General features: G+C 46.4%; 1 protein-coding gene across 1 annotated transcript in view; it reads left to right on the top strand.

Moving 5' to 3' along the window:
* kcc (solute carrier family 12 member kcc) overlaps positions 1 to 21719 on the top strand; it is a 162716-nt gene that overhangs the window by 86858 nt on the left and 54139 nt on the right. The window contains exons 4-5 of the mRNA XM_037428516.2: positions 17838 to 17984; positions 20167 to 20221. Coding sequence (XP_037284413.2) covers positions 17838 to 17984; positions 20167 to 20221 — 202 coding nt within the window. The remainder of the gene's footprint in view (positions 1 to 17837; positions 17985 to 20166; positions 20222 to 21719) is intronic.

Below are 21719 nucleotides of genomic sequence, written 5' to 3'. Positions count from 1 at the left end.
AAGCGGGTTAGGGGGAGACAGAAGGTTAGGTGGGCAGATGAGATTAAAAAGTTTGCGGGTATAAATTGGCAGCAGCAAGCACAGGACCGGGTTAACTGGCGGAACATTGGAGAGGCCTTTGTCCTGCAGTGGACGTAGTCAGGCTGATGATGATGACTTTTTTAAAGCGAGGAGGGGGAGATATTGTGAAGCGTCCATAACGGAGTTGTTGCTTTGTACTTGAGACAAATACTAGCTGATCTTGAGAGCCCTTGAATCTAAACAAACAAAAAATGTAACAAAACTAAAGTGCTTTGCATTAAAGGGAATTTAAAGGACATGCAATCGTAAGTTCAGGGTCCGGTAAAAAAAACCTTACGCAAACAGTGTTCGTGAGAGCTAGTGCTGCAGCCATTCCGGGTGCTTTAGTGATAGTATCAGCAGATATGTCCTGCAAATGTGCATCACTAATTATGGACATTGAGTTTTCTTAAAATAGGGCTCCAAGTTCTCGGAGCATGCATTACAAAACACGTACACTATCAAAGGAAAAAAGATTGGCACAAGTGACCGGCTGCTGGAGGGGCGATACGCGGCGCTGCGTTTTTTTCCCGAACGCGCCGATATCGAGTGCCCAAGTACACAGGGGTCCACTGTTAAGGGCCGTTCCACGCGCTTCCCGCACAGCCGCAACGCACGTGCCGGGACCACTACCGCACGCAAGTGGGGGACAAATAGGCTAATTGGCGACGCTCTTTCACCCTCCGCAGCGTCGCCAATTGGCTTATTTGTCCACCGCATGCGTGCGGTAGGGGTCCCGGCACATGCGTTGCGGCTGTGCGAAAAGCGCGTGGAACGGCCCTAAAGAGAACACCAGAGCGCGTGTCGTCTGCTCGGTGCCACTGCCGGCCGGCTGTGCCAACTAGTTTCGCGCAAGAGCAGTAAGTGCTCTGGGCGGGGCTAGTCTGTCGTCTGCTAAAGTTGTGGCGGCACTTCTGATCGCCGCGAAGCGTGGCCGAAGTCGCAGGATCTTAAAAATGGTCGCTTTCCTTCGACTTTGAAAGAAAATGACGGGAATGATCTATAATCAGATAAATGTCACCTGAAACATCCGCTGGATTGCTGTTCTTTCGTTCTCGTTTTCGTTAGATAAAAGATTGGCCGCTTCGAGAAAGCTTTCTGGTGCCACCAGATAAAGGCGCTTGTAAATTCTTCGCTCAGCTTATACGCACTGCAGCAGCGCGAATCTGCACCTGTGCACATAACGTATACGCGCTCCACAAGGAAAAACACACTTTATCATGGCTATGCTAAAAAAATGCGTCCATAAAAGATACATGCTTTTTTAACCACCGTAAACACAGTGAGGTAGTATTTTATACAACATTATTTCCTTTCATTTCTGCCACAGCTTTCCATCTGAGCGTGACCATTCATTCTGCGGACAATTTTCAAAGCACAGGTACAGTGAACTAGGTATGGCTGGCTTCGCGGTGATCCTGAGCGCTGTACCAACTGTAGCAGACGATAAACTGGCGCCACCCGCAGCGTTCACTGCTCTTAGTTGCCGCAGCAGGCCGGCAGTGACGCCGAGCAGACGACACGCGCTCCGGTATTCCCTTCAACAGTGGACCCACCTGTACATTCCATTTTGCAAAGCAAGGGTTGTCGGCGGAAAGCTCTCCAACAAGCAGGTTTTTTTTCCGAAACTGTGATAACAAACGTTGCTTTAAGATGGGGGCTTTCGGATGAGCAAAAAGCAAAACGTGCTGCTTTCCGCCGACCTGCCTTCGTACCCCCGCTTCGTAATATGAAATGTACTTGGCAATCTCGTTATCGGCGCGCTCGGAAAAAAAAAAACGAAACACCGCGTGTTGCAATTTCGCGCCTCCGGCCGCCGTTCAGTTGTGCTAACATTTTCCCCGTTTAGACTGTACGTCACCTGTTTCAGGTATATGCGTTGGCGAGCTTGCGTCCGGCTTCTTTTCTTTTTTTTTTATTGATATGATATATAAGGAGATGTCCGGCTTCTTCTTATCGCATATGGTTGCCGCACGTGTTTGCTCGCCATAAGGTGAGACGTAACCAAACCCGTAGTCCCTACATGTACTGGCCGCGCCGGCAGGTTATAACTCAGTCAAGATTATGTATTGCTTGCTCTGAGCACGGTTACGAGAGTAAAAGAATTTCGTGGTCGGGTAAGGTACTCAGCTGCTGGCTCGCAGGTCGCGGGATCGAATCCCGGCTGCGGTATTTTTGATGGAGGCGAAAATTACGCAGGCACGTGTGCGCAGATTCAGGTGCACGTTGAAGAGCCCCATGTAGTCTAAATTTCCAGAGCCCTCCAGTACGGCGTCTTTCATAGTCATGGTGGTTTTGGGACGTCAAACCTAACCGATCAATCAATCAACAATCTCAGAGCTAATTCACAAAAGTTCTTTTTTGTAAATGCATTTTCCTATTGGTAATCCGGCGTCGTTAATGATATGGCCCGGATCGTTATGGGCGGTTTCGTGTATACGGGCCCCAATCTACATAGTGCATGAAACCTGTGATACCCTTGGGGCGCATGTATAAGGTGACTCCGCCCGAACAAGGAAGGCTCGACATGATACTCAAACTTTGCAGCTTCGGCGTAAGATACAGAGGATGAAGTGTTGTTTGTTTTAGCTAAAACACAGAAAGTTAGGTTTAAATTCAGATGATTACGCGTCTATTTGTACTCTATAATAACAGCGAATGATGGGTGCGGCGTCCAAGATCGCAAGCAACATTTTTCTTGCTTGCGCATCCTATAGAGTCGCATGTGACATATCGCGCGACGCTTTGTACCACAGAATTTGTTACTATATGAAGTGGAGGGCAACCTGGTTGCGTGATCGTTTAACCATCAAGGGAATGACGGGAATTACTGCAGCTATACGGACGGCTGTGTTGCGTTAGCTAGCAAACTATCTACGTTTTACTTCTATATGCAGTTTCAGTTTTGTTTCGCGTGCAATGGCTGTAACCTGCCGCAATGCGTATACATAGACCCATCCCATGTTTGTAAACAGTTCCGTCGACATACAGAGGCGCTTGTAGCGACGTCGCGGCACGCACGCTCCGCCCAGCCCAAAGCTCGCCACCGCCCTCTAAGTCCACGTTACAACTGGCACAGCAGCTGAAATGGTTGCAAAGCTGCCTCCTAGCACAGCGCGTCGGGGAGCCTACCGCGTGCGTCCTCTCTGGCGGCGGTGTTAGTGTGCGGCGCGCAACACTCTAGCAGTGTCCCTGGCCCCGCCGCGGTGGTTTAGTGGCTAAAGTATACTCGGCTGCTGACCCGCAGGTCGCGGGATCGAATACCGGCTGTGGTGGCTGCATTTTTGATGGAGGTGAAAGTGCTTGATAGGCCCGTGTGCTCAGATTAGGGTGCACGTTAAAAAACCCCAGGTGGTCCAAATTTCCGGAGCCCTCCACTACGGCGTCTCTCGCAATCGTACGGGGGTTTTGGGTACATATCAATCATATGGGTACATATCAATGAAGCAGTGTATCTATTGTTGAAAGTGGGTGAAACGCACCATATGCATTCTTCTTTTCGGTGACGCTGCGGCTTTGCAGGTTGCACCGGACAGTTTTATCAAAGCGTCGCTTTTACGTAGCTCCGCGCAGGTGTGCCGTCCCGAGCCAGTGCAGGAAACTGCATCGCTTTCACACTTTTGATAAGCGCGTTTTGTCAAGATGCGGTAAACTCGGCTGCAGAGACAGCAAAGACAAGTTTATGGGCACTGTTCCACTCTGCTTTATCGAATTTACAGTGGATAGCGAGATATGCGTTGTATACGTACAGTAGTGAGCACTGTTAGGGTGAACACGCGAGCACGTGGCCGACGGCAATATCAGCGCCACGTAACAGCCATCGTTCGAAACCTTGCGCATGCGCAGCATGTGCTTTGCGAAACACTCTTTCCGCCGCGCGCATCACGTCATCGATACGCTTGTTCGTCGTCTGCTAGCCGCATTTTTTTTTTTTTCACTGAGCTGATACCTTATGCATTTCAAGGTCCATCTGGATTAAAGATTGGCGCGTGAAGGAAAAAAAGTGAGTGTAAGAGGGATAATTATTAAACTTCAAGAAAATTCAAGAAAATTGCACTTTTGCAATTCAAGTTAAACAAGACCATGAGAACAAATATAAAAACATGAGCAAATCTGATAGCGAGTCATGTGACCTCTTACAGCAACGACTGCAGCTATTCTGAACGGTAACGAGTCGTAAAGTAATCGAACATATTCCCGATTGGCTTTCAGCCTTTCCCACTCGTTGCTGACTTGCGCCCACAACTGGTCCGAAGTCGCGGAATAAAGGGGCTTCCTTGCCAAAGAAGCTTTCAGACGGCCCCTCACGTTTTCTATCACATTCAAGTCCGCTCCTTTCGGATGTCATTCCAGTAGCTGCATGTGCTGTTCCGCCTGGAACTCCTTGACAGCCCGCGCAGTGTGTAACGGTGACCGGTCCTGTTAGAACAGGTAATCACCGTCTGGGAATAAACTGCTCGCATATGGCAACAGCACATTGTTCAAAATGTTGCAGCATTGTTCCGACGATAAGTGTCCACGTATACGTTGCAGGGGCCCTAAACCATATCTTAAAACAGCACCCCACACGCTCACACTCGATCTCCCACTGGCAGAAACACCTTGCACGTTGTCTGAATCGTTCCTGCGTGGCATTTTGACGTTAACTAAAACAATTGCTTTTCAAAGCAGGAAGTTTGCCTCACCGTGTGCCTGGTAGCCTCCAAACACGCAATCTTTGTTCTTGTCGCGTCGAAAACGTCGACTCATCCGAAAAGATGACGCGACCCCACTCTTCTGTTGTCCATGCTTCGGGCAACTCAGCGAACTGCCGTCGTGCGTCCTTGTGTGCCGCCGTTAGTAGTGGCTTCTGCGCTGCGACGCGACTGCGAAGGCCCGCAGTTCGCAGGCGACGTCGAACAGTGGTGTCCGAAACGTCCAAATCCAAGTCCACGCGTATTGCTGGGGCTGTCAAAAAAGGGTTACGAACAGCAGCTGCAACTATGAGGGTGTCTTCATCGTCTGTGGTAGCTTTAGAGCGGGGCGCGCGTGGTGCATACTGAATGCGACTTTCATACTTGTAGGCTTGAATTATCCTGTTCACAGTCTTCAGGGGCCTATTAACGAAAGCGCCAATATACCGCTGGGAATAACCTTTCAGGGAAAGATCGACTATTGAGCGCCGTTCATCAGGAACCCTAGCCATAATACGATCTGGCGACAGAATGATCGGCTGCAAAAGATGTTTGGTTGTTTTATATATGGCGTTGCATGCACAACAACTTTGAAGGGTACGAATAGACACGCCCCCATAGATATACAAGTTTTTTTGTCTTGTTCTGTTCAAGCACAGATGTTCAAAGAAATCTTAAAGTGCAGCATGCACGGGCTTAGAAAACAAAAAATGCGGCTAGCAGACGACGAACAAGTGCATTCATGACGTCATGCGCGCGGTGGAACAATTATTTCGCGGAAGGCGTGATGCGCATGCGCAATGTTTCCAGTGATGACCGTAACGGGGCGCTGACAGTGCCGTCGGCCACGCGCTCGCGTGTTCACCCTAACAGTGCTCACCGCTGTACGTACAGATCGATCTACGCACCACCATACATGCGTCCAGGCGTCGCAACAGACAATACGTGCAGCGTTTCTCCTGTATAGCACAGCGAAGACGCGCATATATATATTCTATAGCCACTCTCTCTGACGTAACCCGCTTTGCAGAGCTTCTCTTCGTCTTCCAGCGCTTCGTTTTCCATTGATATCGAGGGACAAGGTAATCCACACTGCAGTATTGCGGGCGCAAGGGCTGCTCGAACATTTCGGGCCAAAATCAAGCGCGAAAACGGCATGCGTGTGAGCGCTCGTAGCGGCTGGTATACACACTATGGCTGGTCGTCTGCGCGAGCGGCTAAGTTATGTCGCGGCCCCCTGTTAGGGGCCCTTTTTCGGCGCCCCGCCGATCCAGTGCCAGTCTCCCATAAGTACAACGCTTTTCATTCGATATATTATTATTATTGTATTCGAGCAAAAAAAAGTCATATTTGTTTACCCCGTTGTAAAAGATTAATGTAACGCCAAATTTGGAAAACGAGTTCAGAACAATGCATAGCATACTGGTTGAATTTGTCTATGCTTGCCTCCAATGTAACGGTCACGCCATTTTTCCACATTAAGTTTCAGATACAGAAGACTGTAGCAGTGAATTCTGATTAATCGCATCAACACTTTGCTTAAAGATCAACAAGCCCCTTGAATATGAAGAATGAAATCCATCCGAAGCAAATCCTAATCCTGCATCTCCTTCATTCCCCATAACGCTTGAGGCGCCGTTCTATAGATACCGCATATACATTAGCGCCAGATTGCCCTCTCTAGCTTTTATATATAGTATGACACCCTTATGCTTTTTACGAACCAGTGCAATCGTCACTTGCAATTTCAAGTGCAGAAGCGTTGCCTGCCTGTCGCCGCGCGTGCGAGTATGTTGCTTCACGAACGATTTATTGCCGCGCATATATAGGAGCCTTCCATAATATCCTCTGGAGTGTATATTTATGAGCGCATATGTTTCCGTCCCGCGCTGCTGCCGCTTGCGGCTTTAGCGGATCCAGGCTGGTACGTAAACGTATGTAACTGCGCGGTAGTAAACACGGACGACAAGAAGATACAAGGACTGCGCTTGTCCTTGTATCTTCTTGTCGTCCGTGTTTACTACCGCGCAGTTACATACGTCGATCATGAATCACCAACTCGCCCAATCGTCCACCTTGATTGGTACGTAAATGCACGCGCGCTTGTAATTTCCCCCGTTTCGCATTTTGAGAGCTCGACAATAAAGTTTATTGTGCCGTCATATCGGGAGACATTTAAATCAGAAAAGGTTTGAGATGTCGGCTCATTGGAAAGTGCTCTAGAACCTGCTCAACTTTCTTTACAACTTTTTACGGCTCTGCGTTGAGGCTGGTTGACCGCGGTTTGGTTAGCGTCAATTTGATAAAGTATAGCAATGCTTGCCCGCTGATACCGATCGGAGAACTGCCGAATGACGTCAATACTGAATTCCCCTCTTAAAGAGTGTATTCTTATCTCGTTTTCGTGTGGTTCCTCTCTTGGGATGGTGATAACTGTGTGATTGCATTCAGTAGTTGCTAATTATAGACACAACGAAGAAACGAGCTCCTCGGATGATTCTCCTTGTTTCGTGTTAGCTGCTTATGTTGCTTGAAGTGCGGCAACTATTGTGCAGGCTGATCTGAAAGGCGAGGGTTTGATATCAGCCGTGGTGGTCGTATTTAGATGGAGGCGAAGTACCAGAGAGCCATGTAAGTACAGTGGGTACCTACACCTTAAATAATATGACATGGTCGAAAGTTATGGAGCCCTCCACTATATTGTAGCGAAACGTCGGGGTTGTTCAAAGTTAGGCGCATCGAACGACCAGGGAGACGAATAAGTGTGGGTGAAACTCCGCGGAGGCAATCGATGAGACGTCAACACGATGATTTCGGGGAGCACTCATTGGGGGTTTATTTAGCTAACACAACTTCAATTTACAAATGCACTGGGTCACAAAGACAAAACATAAAAAATGGTGACATACCCCTCGGCCTGCATGGCCTGGTCTCCCGTGGTGAGATCCGCTGTTGACCCCGACTCCGCTCACTTTTCAAGTTCAAACATCCTCTTTTTAACCCTTGGTCGAACAAAGAGTCTTCACAAAAACCAATCACATGTTGGGACTCGCAGCATCACAACCAATCACAGAAACACTTTCATAAAAGGCACTACAGTTGTAAAAACCTCCTTACCAAATGGTGGTAGTGATTAGAATGAAGAGGAAAAAGGCACCTAATTTCTGTCTGCCTTCAGGCGACACGGCGCAGTGCCTTATAGGGGTGGGGGGAAGGAGGGATAAAAAGAATAGAAGGAAAGTAGAAGCAGAAGAAGACAGCCAACGAGAGGAAAAAGGAAGGAGATAGGAAAGTGGGGATCCGGTCGAAGCAGTCCAAGGGCGGGGTGCCACAATGCGAGAGCTACACGGCGTCAGGAGACCGCGGAGGGCGAACCAGTCGGCGGGAGCTACGCTGAAGTCGGAGATCGCGAGGGCACAACCGTCCAGCTTGAAATCCTGCGAGCGAATCCTTACCAAATGAAACACGCAAAGGGATAAGTTCTCCGCACGGGACACACTCTCCCATACCAGGCCGTGCTGCCTCCTTCGGCCGACTACCGTCGGCGGCCGTTCCCACGCTCGGGCCCCGTAAGTTCTTTCATTAACTGTTGCTTCCTAGAAGAGTCCTTAAGAGCGATGGGTACACCATTGCTTACCAGGTGTACATGCGACAGCGAGGCGCCCCGACATCCTAACAACAGCGCGAGAGAATATGGTCGTTTACCTGCCGCCACTATGTCTCGGTCAGGCTAAGTGGTCGCGTCCCCATGTCATTCTCAATGACACGCGTGCCTGTTAACAATGGCTTAGACTCAGACGGTGGCGCCGGACCTGCCTCTTGCTAGACGCTTTTCCGAGTAAGCTTTCCCCTTCTAATCCCGAACGGGGGCGACCTTGACTGCTCCGTTTGTAAGCCGTAAAAGAACAAGATTCTCCGCGAAACCTTGCTCTCGCGACAATATGGTGTGCTTGATGACCATATCGTGGTTTTGGCACGCAAAGCTCCAGATATTATTAACTACAGTACATTGCTTCGACAGTCCACGAACTGCAATTATTTATCTGAGAGATCATGGTATATCTGAAAGTTGTTCCATCGTGAATGAATGTCGCACGCTGAGGCGGACAGAAGTTGTCATGAGTGCCGTCTCAGGGGTTCCCTTCTGTGCGTCCAGTTCTTTTGCGCTGTTCCCGACTGTCGGTATAATTTCAACAAACGGAATAATTTAAAAACGCACTATCTCGTGATCAAAGATGTATAATTGGACGTGAGAATGAATGTTGATTAAGATGTTTGTTCGCTGGAAACTTCGGGAATAATCTGATCTTCTATTCGGCTTTTTCATGGTGCGTGCAGCGAACATTCGCGTCTAAAGCGTATATAACAAGATTAGGCCAGCTCACGAGGGAGTTTCTTGTCTAGACGCGCTGATAATCGGATTAATGCCGGCCGTTTCTCGTCTTCTTTAACAACGCTACGGGCAAATTGTGGGCTCAATTGAATTGATTTGCGACGCGATTGGTAACTGCCCTGTGTGGCTACCATGCACGCACCAATTCTCTAGTGGTTCTTCTTTGATTCGCATTTATGATAAAACTGCTTTTGATCCGCTTTTTTGGGTGCATCTACGAAAGGCCGAATCGTTAAGGAACACCTGTGGTATATGCTACACTGACAGCTTTTAAGCGATATTACGCAAGTGTGTGGCCGCTATTTTCTCGAAAACCGGAAGTGGGGAGCGGCTTTTTAACTGATTACCTTGGCACACGTATGGCAGTAGACAAGTTCTGACCGGGGAATACACGAGGCTGATTAACCTCTACCGTGTTCTCGGACCCCCTGTATAGTCACCAAAGAGAGGGAGGGGGGAGCAAAGTCCAAAGTGGGTGCAATCTTTCCCCTACTTTGACTTAACAGGATGGAGGCTGGCTGCTGGAGATTGCACTCGTAAAATTTGTCGCACTGCGGAAGTTCAGCTGAGGTGCCTCAAGCCCCCTCGCAGCCGCCGCTGCTACATTGCTTCGTGCGTGATTGGTGCGAACTTCGTGTTCCCTATAGCGTGAAAGGCGTCTTTGGGCGTGTGTTGGATTGCATAAAAAATATTCTAACCGGTCGGTCCGGAACAAGTTCGGGACATATAGCTGTCCTGACATGGACGGTGCCAAACTCCGGATACTATTCGGCACAGTCCCGCAAAATATGGGATGGTTGGTAACCCTTTAGTCATGGTTAAAGACATGCGCTTCGTTTTTTTTTTTTGTGCAAACAATGTCCGCCCCTTTAATTACAAGCCGGAATGCATGCTGTTCACCATACGTGAACTTCAGTATCTTCAGTAGTCTTCGCAAGAACGTATGCCGAAACACGAGCTGTCCAGTAGACTCGATGGATTGATTTCTCGCGTTGAGTGATCATTTTTATTGGCAAGCGGACTTTCGACTTCTCCGTTTTCTCGGTTTTCGATTGTTATCCATGGTTTCTGACGTAGCCGCCTCTCTGCATGGCAATTTCCGGAGCCCTCCACTACGGCGTCTCTCATAATCATATGCTGGTTTTGGGACGTTAAACCTCACATATCAATCAAATCTCTGCATGGCAGTCCAGTTTTCATTCTACAGTTCTCGCTAGCTTTAAACGCAAACGTCGCCAGGCAGAATTGCCTTGCTCCGGGCGTTTGCGCTTTGTTCGAAACGACATGAGCTTCGAGCAACGCCGTGAGTGGGCTTTTCGCCTCTCGCGTTAACAGCGAACGCCGTGCGAAAGTAAAGCGTCGTCACCCACTGAGACTCTGCTCGCATCGGGTGATTTGAACGGTCGAAATTTCTCGCGCCGAAAACGTTGGCGCGTGTCGCTCGATTCGGAAGAGGAAAGCTTTCACATGACGCCGAAAAAATTCAGTCGCCTTGGGGCGTCGAGCCACCGTCGCTTTCGGAAACACTCAAAACTGGCTATAAGATCTCGCGTTGCAGAGAGCATGGGCAACTGGTCGCTTGTGTCGAAACCCCTTTAGTGCGTCAGGGAGTTTCCGATGCGAATGCGCCTGGACGGAGCCGGAGTCGCACCTCTGAAAACAACTATTGCGATATATATATACATATATATATATATATATATATTTATATATATATATATATATATATATATATATATATATATATATATATATATATATATATATATATATATATATATATGTGTGTGTGTGTGTGTGTGTGTGTGTGTGTGTGTGTGTGTGTGTGTGTGTGCGAGAGAGAGAGAGAGAGAGAGAGAGAGAGAGAGAGACTGACTTTTGAGATGACTACTAGGTCGCATTGCAGGACGCACTCGCACTACTAGTAGAAATCGAAAAGATCGATAAAGCGACAGCATGGCCACTCGTTCCACACACCCCGGTGGCAAGTAGATTTTATCTCCTACCCAAGATGCGTGAACTGAATAACCCTGGACGTCCTATCATCGCTGGCATAGGAATTGTCGCTGAAAACCTATCCAGGTATGTCGATAGTCTCATGAACAGGATTCCACTTACTTTCTCGTCATTTATGAAGGACGCAAATCACTTCTTGAAAGACATTTTAGAGGTAGGTGTGCCCGGCGGTACTCTTCTGCTAACACTTGACGTCTCGTCTTTGTACAAAAACATATAAACTATATGTGCCTGTGTTTTTATCCGGCGAAATGGCCGCTGTTTTAACGGGATTTTTGTGCATATACAGTTGCGCACAGTAAGCCATACTTGTCTGACGGCTCTGCTGCAATATTTTCCTGTTTTCTGTCGCACCTATAGTCGCCGCTGACGATGACGCTGATGACAATGAAGAACAAGCGCGTTCCTGGCCACACTTTCTGCCATCACCGCATATTACACGCAAGGCACCCACTATATGCCATGACGATGGCGCTGATGAGGATGAAGACGATGACGATGATCGCGGACAACGACTGGCTTGTGCAGTAGATGACATCTCGATATGCTCTACGATGCATTTCGTATAACTGGAAACAACCAAGAACCACCATAAAATGTGCCCACACCTTGTCTTTACTAACTTCAGGCTAGATTCGATACCACAAAGCAGTAATAATGAAGCCAAAACGAAATTCACAACTTTTATTTAAAAAAAAACTCACGCTGTTTTATAAACATTGTTTGTAACTGTACGCCACTTGGCTCTCATTTACATGCGTGAGTGGTCAATGGCACGGTTAATTTACGGTCACGTCTGATGATCCTGCTTCGCGCACTCATCATTATTCACTGATGAAATGAATTACCAACTCGCCCAGCAGGCTGTGCTTCTCATTATTCACTTCGTGGATATGCCGTGATTTTTTTCTCTTGTTCTTTTTTTCGTAACTATAGCACTCAAATAGCATCAATAAGTTTTAGTTTCTCTATTTTTTATTTTAATAAATTCGCATTGCCTTATTCGCAAATGTTTGTAATGAGTACTTTCTATGAAAAGTGCTACAAATTTCATTGTCTTTGTAGCAGCACTGCTTGTGTACTAAAAAACAGCACACTCCCGTTAAGGACTGTTAAAATATGCGTTAACAACGTTATTAAGAGAACGCGAAATCCTTTATTCCGGCAGGGTGCGCTAAATATGGGTGATGCGCTATAATAAAGACTATGGATTTCATTCCACGGATTCAATTCGCATAAGGTGCGATTGACCAATCAAGTGTTCACACACTATTATTCACGTTCCGAAATTCAACTCACGCGATTTCGTTCGAATTCGGCGCAGTTTCAGGGTGTGAGTGTGGGCTCGAGAGTCCAAGAAGAGCATATCTGACAACAGAACTCTTGCCGCCTATTTCAGCGGTGTTACCTATTTCAACGCAATGCCGAGCAAGGACTTGCTGCGAAAGTGCTTATGGCACGTTGTCTGAAGCACCGCAGTCTCACTTTACTGCGATGCTGCTGTGACACGTGTGATGGGGGCGTCTTGAAGAGTGCCTGCATTCTTCGTATGCGAATCTACCCGGAGAACAGAAATTGCTTCGCCTACAGCGGGTGCGCCGGTATATAGCGTTTCGCTGTAGATCGCATACACGAGATGCAACGAGCCGAGTAGTTTCGTCCCCCTGCGACTGTCCAGAAAATACTGCAGTGCGTTCAGAAGATGGCGGGAATGCTGCTATGGCGTATGCAAAAAAAGCCGGGATGCTCCGTTAAGGTGGCCGCCCTGACTTGCTTTGTGCTACGCACCGTTGCTCCCGGTTCGCGCGTATGCATGCAGGCGTTGTCCTCCCAGGAATAGATGAGCGACCTTTTCTTTGCCTCATTAGCATGACAACTAGCTCTCGGCACTATAGCTTCAGGCAGCATTGATATTCACAGGTCCTGCTGCGTTTGATGAAAAGGGACCTTTCGGTATACATTAGCCGCCATCACGCTCGGAAAGCTGTGTATGCTTGGAATTGCAAGCTCATGTTGGCGCTGGATTCGCCGTGTACTCTTTTCTTCGCACTTCGTGATACTCAGCTCCTTTTGATCCATACCAAGTGATGCACCTAGCTTGCCATTGTCTACTAGACAGAGTTCAACGTTAGAGGCTTTTTATATGGACAAACTTCGCCCGAAACTGAACTCTTGCGAGTTCGAAGCGACCGGTGAAGGCGTTCCGTGTTCCCTGGTCGCTGAAGGAGCACAACTGCAATGCATTTTGCAGATAATGTTCGTACTTCTCTACCATGTGATCTAGATTCACAACAGTGAAGAGAGCCCTCCGCTATCTTGACTTGTTCTTGAGCCACGCAGTGCTAAACTGAGGGAAATTTGTTCTGTTCAGCGATCGCGCACGTGTGTGTGTGCGTGGGGGGGGGGGGGCATACAGCGTACTGGTGTTAGAATTGGGCAACTTGGTAGACGTTTCAAACTTGATACAGCTGCAAAGGATGCCAGATAACAGCCAATGGGCAAAAAAAAAAAAAAACAGATGTTGGGAAAGGGATCCAGTAGGGATGGAAAAAAGAACGCTGTGTTATGTTTTTTTTTATCCCAGTCGCAGCGGTGGTCAAGTGCTTCCAATGCGCGAAGTACTATAGACTCGACTGGCAGTGCCGTCAGGCACCCACCGGCTTTTATACTGGAGAGAGAGGTACCTTGGCATAGTGCTCGCTGTTGCGAGTATTCATTTCCCGAGAATGTGGCTTCTCGTTTCTGCTCACTTCTTTCAGAGATAGAGAGAGGCTCTTTATTAGGAAAAACATTTTCACCACCTTCCTTCAACGACGATACGCCTTGCTCCCTTAAGGGTTGCAGAAATAACAACCTTTCCTTAAACTACTACTACTACTACTACTACTACTACTACTACTACTACTACTACTACTACTACTACTACTACTACTACTACTACTACTACTACTGCTGCTGCTACTACAGTAAGGTATAACTTGAAATAATGTCAGTTAAATGAACTATTCAGTTGTACGAATTTTTTAAAAATTCCCCGCTGAAGTGGCATTGGACCCAACGCTTACGCATTTCAGTTTAACGAAATTAGTGCAGAAAGCATTTCATTTCTATGAACCTTTTTTTTTTTGTGTGGGTGTGTGTGACTCCTCCCAATAACTCTCGTCTGAAAGACTGGGTAAAGACAGCGCTTTGTGTTTTGAGGACTGTGTCACCTATGACTCCCACCTTGAAACCTGCATCACTGTGTCTGCAAGGAGATTGTAGCGAGCGTCCTACCTCAGGAATGAGAGAATGAAGAAGTAACCCTTGCAGCCAAAGCAGAGCTTATGTACAGGGAAAAAGTGAGGCCCTTCGCTTCCAAGCAGAGTGCTTTGCCGGAGGTGGTTTTGCGAGAGCTTAGACAGAATGATACAATTCAAGACCTCGTTCTAAGGACAAAAGTGCAGCAACATATCACTACATTTTTTAAAAGAGGCTAAAAAAAAACAGAAATTACATGAAGGGTTCCAATTTCACTTAAACAACAGATTTTTTTTTTTTAGCTTTTGATGGCATGTTGCAACCAATGCCGTAGTCAGGAGGTGGCACAGCGAGCCTGTGCCCCCCATCCCCACTCCCGAAATGTCTTTTTGCCATGGTATACGGAGCGAAAAAAGACCACCTCATGGAGATGCCACTCCGCTCCCCCCCCCCCCCCCCTTTCTACAAAAAAAAACAATTTTTTTTTTTCAGTTCTGTGAACACTTACTCAAATGAACTTTTCTCTAGTTCGTTCACGTGTAGTTTCACTGTACTTCTACTGCTGCGTTTGGTCCATTGACTATTTCTTTAGATTCCTTGCCGCTGTATCACGTTTGTTTTAAACAGTTAACCGAACCTCATTTTCTAACTCAGTAGAGCGAACGAAACACGCAGTGAAAACATATCGCTTTAATGGCGCTAACACCTCACCAACTGGTGGAAGGCTTCTGCACCTTCGGTTGGCTGTACCGTGGCAACATTGTGACGAAATGAAGTGCACATACCCATGATCTAGAACACTGTACTCACACTTTCTTAATTCTGTTGAACGCGACAATTTTCCGCACACAGAAAGAGCAAGCGAGGAGTGACGTGATAAAAAGGACCGAAATTGGACTCTGTGGGCGGGAAGCTGCAGGCCTGGTCGTCGAGCTCAGCCGCAGTGCTTTATTACGAGTCAGGCGTGGAAGTGGGCTTCGTATCTCTCTCCTTTAAGGAACTATCTTGCGTTTCCAGTCCCTGAATGGCTGCTTTTCTTTTCACGCGCCTATATCCGAGCGCCTGAGCCGATAAGAGCGTGGTAGCCGAAGTGACATTCTCGCATTGTCGTTTGGCTTTCGGGAGAGAAAAAAAATGGGAAACCGCGCGAGAATATAGCTGGTGCCCGTCAGCGCTGTCCGCTTGTACCGATCCCCGAAATCCTGCCGTTTGCCGCCTGCAAGCGATGAGGCTGACCAGTGGCCGCCATAAAGAGAAAAGCGCAGCACCCCGCGACAGCTATAGGCTCTCGCTGAGTGTGGTAAAAGTGATGTCTCTCGCGGCTGAAGGCCTCCGATGCGCTTACCGAATGAGGGCGGCGGAAGATCAGACACAGCGCCATAATCTATAAAGTGTCGGGCGTCGCTCTGCATAGCACTCGGGAAATCGGCTCCCGTATCTCGAACGAGCGTGAAACTCGCCGCAAGAGGTGTGCTTAGTGTGTTGTGAGCGCATCAACAAAAAGCTTCAGCAGGGATCAAGTGTACTTGAGCGTAATAGAATTCTTCGTGACATGTTTGCAATGCTCCGCGTTATGCGCAAATAAGGTTTGTTTCTTGCTCTCTCTTTCTTCGTGACATTTGCGACAATTTTGTCTTTTTAGGGATCAGAGATGTAACATTACTTCTGGTTGCCCCGCCGCGGTGGTCTAGTGCTTAAGGTACTCGGCTGCTGACCCGCTGGTCGCGGGATCGAATCCCGGCTGCGGCGGCTGCATTTCCGATGGAGGCGGAAATGTTGTAGGCCCGTGTGCTCAGATTTGGGCGCACGTTGAAGAACCCCGGGAGGTCGAAATTTCCGGAGCCCTCCACTACGGCGTCTCTCATAATTATGTGGTGGTTTTGGGACGTTAAACCCCACATATCAATCAATCAATCACAGAGGGCGGTGGCGAGCTTTGTGCTGGGTGGAGCGTACTTGCCGCGACGTCGCTACAAGCGCCTCAGAGTGTCGACGGTGCCTATCGCTTTTTGCTAACATGGAATAGGTCTATATAGCCAGGTTATATCGGATCGCGTCCGCGGACAAATCATGCGTAAATCAACTATTTTTTTTTTCGTCTCTCGCCTCGCAGCGGCGGCACTTCCCGCCAATCTTTGGGCCCCTTTGTCTCGTGACGTAGAGATCGCGCTATAGCGTTGTGACCAGCAGTTGCTGTTTGGACTCACTATGAGACAGAGGAGTGGCGCTCTCACGGAGAGTGGGAGCTCCGACGTGCACAGAAGCGCAAATAGGCGCGAAAACGACGTGAAACCGCTGCCGCTTGCAGAATGTGCAGCCGCTGCGGCCGACTTTAAAGCCCCTCCCTCAACAACACCCCCCTTCCCCACACTAGATTTTGGATGGAAAGGAGTGTTTTGCCAAAATATACAGAAAAGAAGTGTTTTTAATTAATGGTCCAAGGCCTTCGTAAGTGCCTCCCCACGCACCACCGGAAATAAATTCCTAACGTCGGGCCTGCTCTGAATATATGCGCGCGCGCGCGCGCGCGCGCGCGCGTGTGTGTGTGTGTGTGTGTGTGTGTGTGTGTGTGTGTGTGTGTGTGTGTGTGTGTGTGTGTGTGTGTGTGTGTGTGTGTGTGTGTGTGTGTGTGTGTGTGTGTGTGTGTGTGTGTGTGTGTGTGTGTGTGTGTGTGTGTGTGTGTGTGTGAGAGAGAGAGAGAGAGAGAGAGAGAGAGAGATGGTTTTGTAATAATCTGTTCATACGAAACACGACCATTAGCGCTGTTATCCTTATACACAGAGCGTGGTACGTCGCACTTTATTTTTATTTTTTACTTTGTGGTCGTAAGCTTGCAGGAAAAGCGCGCAAACGATTAGGTTTCTGTCGGAAGAGGAACGATGACTGGATGCCGCATATGGTACCAGTTTATGCTGATTTTGCGCGTATATGGTTCTACAGTTACGATTTGTTTGGCATTTGAGGCTGCGGCTCCCCGTATAATCTTGATAGTGCAAACTAATTAGTATATTGAATTACATAACTCTGATAACTCGCTTTTCATTTTTGCCCAAAGTATAATTGATCAGGGCGTACTCGCACGAGCAATAACGTAAATCGCGCCATCCGGTTAACTGAACGATGGCGAAGATATTAGAGGAGTTGCAGAGCAGGAAAGCATGAGCATTGGTTGTGTTTTGTCTAAAAAAAAAGAAATTTGACAACGTTTGACACGTTTTCACAGTTGGCTGCAATATTTCATAGCTATTATGGTTAATTCACCGCATTCAGAGCAGGCATGTTCCGTTTAAATGCCCGACGTTAACAGCGAGTTCAACATCGCGTACAAAGATTCAAGACTTCGTGCGGGGAGCTCTGGCGATAATATATCCACTGCCGTTTTCGGCGTACGCGTGCCAGATGGTCCAGAGTTTGCTGCCCGTTACTTTATTGCATTTCTTTTTCTTTTATTACAGAAAGCCAATCTTGGGACGTTGGCGGGTGTTTACTTCCCCTGTATCCAAAACATATTCGGTGTCATCTTCTTCATCCGTCTAGTCTGGATTGTCGGCACAGCCGGCGTCCCTGTCGCCTTCCTCACCGTCTTTATGTGCTGTTGCGTGGTAAGTAGTTTTCCTCCTCTCATCAAGACTGCCTTTGGCGATCTGCCCCCCTTTCTCGTTTTACAGTAACCATTGTCATGATTATTTTTAACACACTCGCACAACGCGCTGTACAGAGCTTGTTAATTTCCTATGTACAGTCACATTATATTTACCCATCTAGCATTGCTTCATCAAATACATATAGCCTACGTGGAGCCCTTTGAAACTCCGTCATCGTCCTTTCCCATTTTCCCATGTTTGGCCGCAAGTTGGCTCTGTAGCAATGCTTCTGTTTCTGCGGCGAAGCCCGCTTGTGACATAAGATGCACCTTCGCTTTGTGATCAGAAAATTATGAGCTTTCAACCCCCAGCGGACTCTTTAAAACGAATCAAGCAGCATACACCTACATTGCTTTTCTTTAAATGGGGCAATAACACTAAACATGCGCTGCATGTTAAACCGGAAGCTTCTCGCAAAAAAAATTATTTCGCATTTGAACCGAAATAAGCCTGACGCATGACGAAATGAAGGGATCTCTGTGCAGCCAATGTGTGCTAGGCAGCTGTAGCTTCGTCTTTGGTGTACTTCTAAGCACTCACCTTGGGGTGCGCAAGCACTAGGGTATGTCGCCACCGGCGTTCGCGATGCGCTCCAAGCAATGCAATGCAAACGCTTGTGGGGCACTGCTGTTGTTTCTATTAATTATCTAAAGTGCCGTATTTTGGTACCTCGAAATCGCTATCTTTGTCGCTGTTGTTAGGCTAATGGCCGACACGTTCTGAAAAAACAAGAAAGATATAGTCATGGGCACAATTTTGTTGTGCATTCTTCTAACAAAAGAAAAACTAATGAATTTTCAGTTTGCGACTGTTGTTAACGTAAGATATTTGTCATTTATTATACACTTTTCTTAAACAATTTTTGTTCTTGATTGAGTGTCTTCTCAGCATATGCACAGTATACTTAATAACTCCAACCTAACTACAATGTCTCCTCTCTAGTACTATTTATAGAAATGGCTGGTTCTTCCATAATTGAGACTTTATGTAAGCATGAAGTGGCCACCAGCAAAGCACATTGGTTGGATATACGAGCCACTATTTTGTGCACGCCCACAAGTGAGCACCCCTCCAAACTTCAGCACACTGCAGTGCACACTGTTCCATATGAGTACTATCATTTCCTGTCACTGTGCAAGACAAATCTCGGTCTCTGCCTGACATATGCAGCCATGAGACGATACCATGCTGGTACACTGCACACAGCGTGGCGTTGTCTCTCAGAAGAGTACAACTTGCGGTACCTGATTGCTAGCCATGCAATTATATATGGCTGCACTTCGTTAATTTGCCAACCACTGGCATATAATAAAGCAAGTGTAGTGCCCTGTGACTGTATTCAGAACATTGCTATAGAAAAATACAGATAGAACTACTGTGGATGAGCAGCTACATCTTCAGTATTAATGTGAAAAAACACTTAGAAATACTTAGAAGCAGTTTTGTGTGTGTGTGTGCGTGCGTGCATGTGTGTGTGTGTGCCTGCACGCACGTGCGCGTGCACATGATTTGTTTGGGTCATAACTGTAACTAGCATATATAATGCACAGTCCTGTATGAAGTATTGGCTGTTTAAGTGGGCACAGTTTAATCTATTGTCTGCTTGCCTGGATGTCTCACTTCGTCCTCACTCTTGTACCCGAATGATGTCATTTGAATGCCTGGTTAATAATGCCTGATTTTGGCTCAAGTCACTTGAAGGCTGTGGACAACAGTAGCTAAATGCAATTCTTGCTAAGAAACTTGTTACTATTGCTAAAAAAGTATATTTTAAAATCTGTTTCCTGGAAAAGGTTCTAGTTGGTATTAAGGCTTGGCGATTCCTTAAACTATCGTACATATCTGTGCTAAATGAAGAACTAGCTTTGCTGTGAAAATGCTGGCACATTTGTTTTTCGTAATTGTTCGGGGTATGTCAAAACGTGCTGCACTGTTTATGAAATGCAATTGAAATGAAAAGATAAAAACATGTTTACGTATAACTCATCATACAATAAAAATGCATTGATAAAATAAGGCAAAGTTGATTTTGAAGATGCTTCCTGTGTTCAACTTATTTGTACACTACAGGATTTTTGTGCCTCTATCTTCAAGTTCCATATTTCTGACACCTCTTTGTATTCTTTTTTCTCTTTTTCAGACGTTTACAACATGCATTTCCTTGAGTGCTATTGCAACCAATGGAATTGTGCCTGGTAATCCTTTCAGTCTCATACCTTCTTTTTTATTTCTAAATTTTTTATATTATTTTTTCGTTATTGATAATAGCCAATTAAAGGCCAGCTTGAACAGAACTTTGCATCAATTAAATTTTTTGTAGTGCTAAAATAGCTACAAAAACTGCTTGAGTGAAATTCTTGCTGGCAAATTATAAATACATGAATCAAGGGCAAGTTGTAAGAATTCACGGTTCGTACCAAAACTGAAACAAGCTGTGCCACCACAGCTTGCAAAATGAGATGTAAAACCTAGACTTTGGCAGGACAGAAAAGGAGAAGCCTCATTCGCCCATACAAATTGTATGTTGCACGCTGCTCTTCCAAGCCACTTTTCATTTACTGTAAGATCAAAATATTAATAAATATAACTATAATAATAAAATCTTTACATACCATTTAAAAGATGGGATGGGTGAACTCCAGTACGGGCCCCGCCAGGGTGGTCTAGTGGCTAAGGCACTCGGCTGCTTGCTGACCCACAGGTCGCGGGATCAAATCCCGGCTGCGGTGGCTGCATTTACAATGGAGGCGGAAATGTTGTAGGCCTGTGTGCTCAGATTCGGGTGCACGTTAAAGAACCCCAGGCGGTCGAAATTTCTGGAGCCCTCCACTACGGTGTCTCTCATAATCATATAGGGGTTTTGGGACATTAAACCTCATATATCTATCGATCATCTACTCCAGTACATTATTAAGGCTTTGATACCACATCTGCTTCATCATTTAACTTAGCACCACATCACTAGGAAAGCAGTCCTTGATTATGGAATAATCTGAATGTTTTTATTTAATGTACGTGTAGTTGCTAATATTAGAGTGATGCTGCAATTCATTTCGAAACATCTGCTGTTCTTTTTTCACAAATTGAGCTTATGTGAGATTTGATTGTAGTTGGCTTTTAAATGTCTTGAAGTCTTTTCATTTTCTTTTAACAGCAGGTTACCGCTGGTGCAAATTGCACCATTATTTGCACCATTATTTGAAGTAATTGAGAATGGGCAGTCATTGCAGTTATAAAAAAACTAGTTATAATTTTCACCATAATGAATATCACAGCAAATTTTCCTGTTGTTTGCATATATAATCACTATGCTTATCTGATGTTGTGTGGAGGACTACTAGGCTTATGTAAGATGTCTACATTTTTTATTGTTAGTGGATCATCTTGTAGTTTTAATAATGCCATATAGGATAAAGACAGAAGCACACATGAAGCACATTATTTGTTTTTTATTTTTTATTTGTTTAATGTCTTCAAGGCAATTTCACAGAGCTTTGTCTGAATTCATGCTAGCCTTGATAAAACAATGATTTTTTTACCATCCATATAGGCAAGGAAACGTTATATTACCTTAGTTTTATTGTGTACATGTAATACTGTATAAATCTTTTCAATTGCAAAACATGTATTCTTCTTGTATCACTCAAGTTATAATTTTGCCATCCTTAACAAGGCATGTGATATTAACCTTCG

This window comes from Rhipicephalus microplus, chromosome X (genome assembly GCF_043290135.1).
Source record: "Rhipicephalus microplus isolate Deutch F79 chromosome X, USDA_Rmic, whole genome shotgun sequence".
Lineage (NCBI taxonomy): Eukaryota > Metazoa > Arthropoda > Arachnida > Ixodida > Ixodidae > Rhipicephalus > Rhipicephalus microplus.
This window is presented reverse-complemented; position numbering and strand designations above follow the sequence as displayed.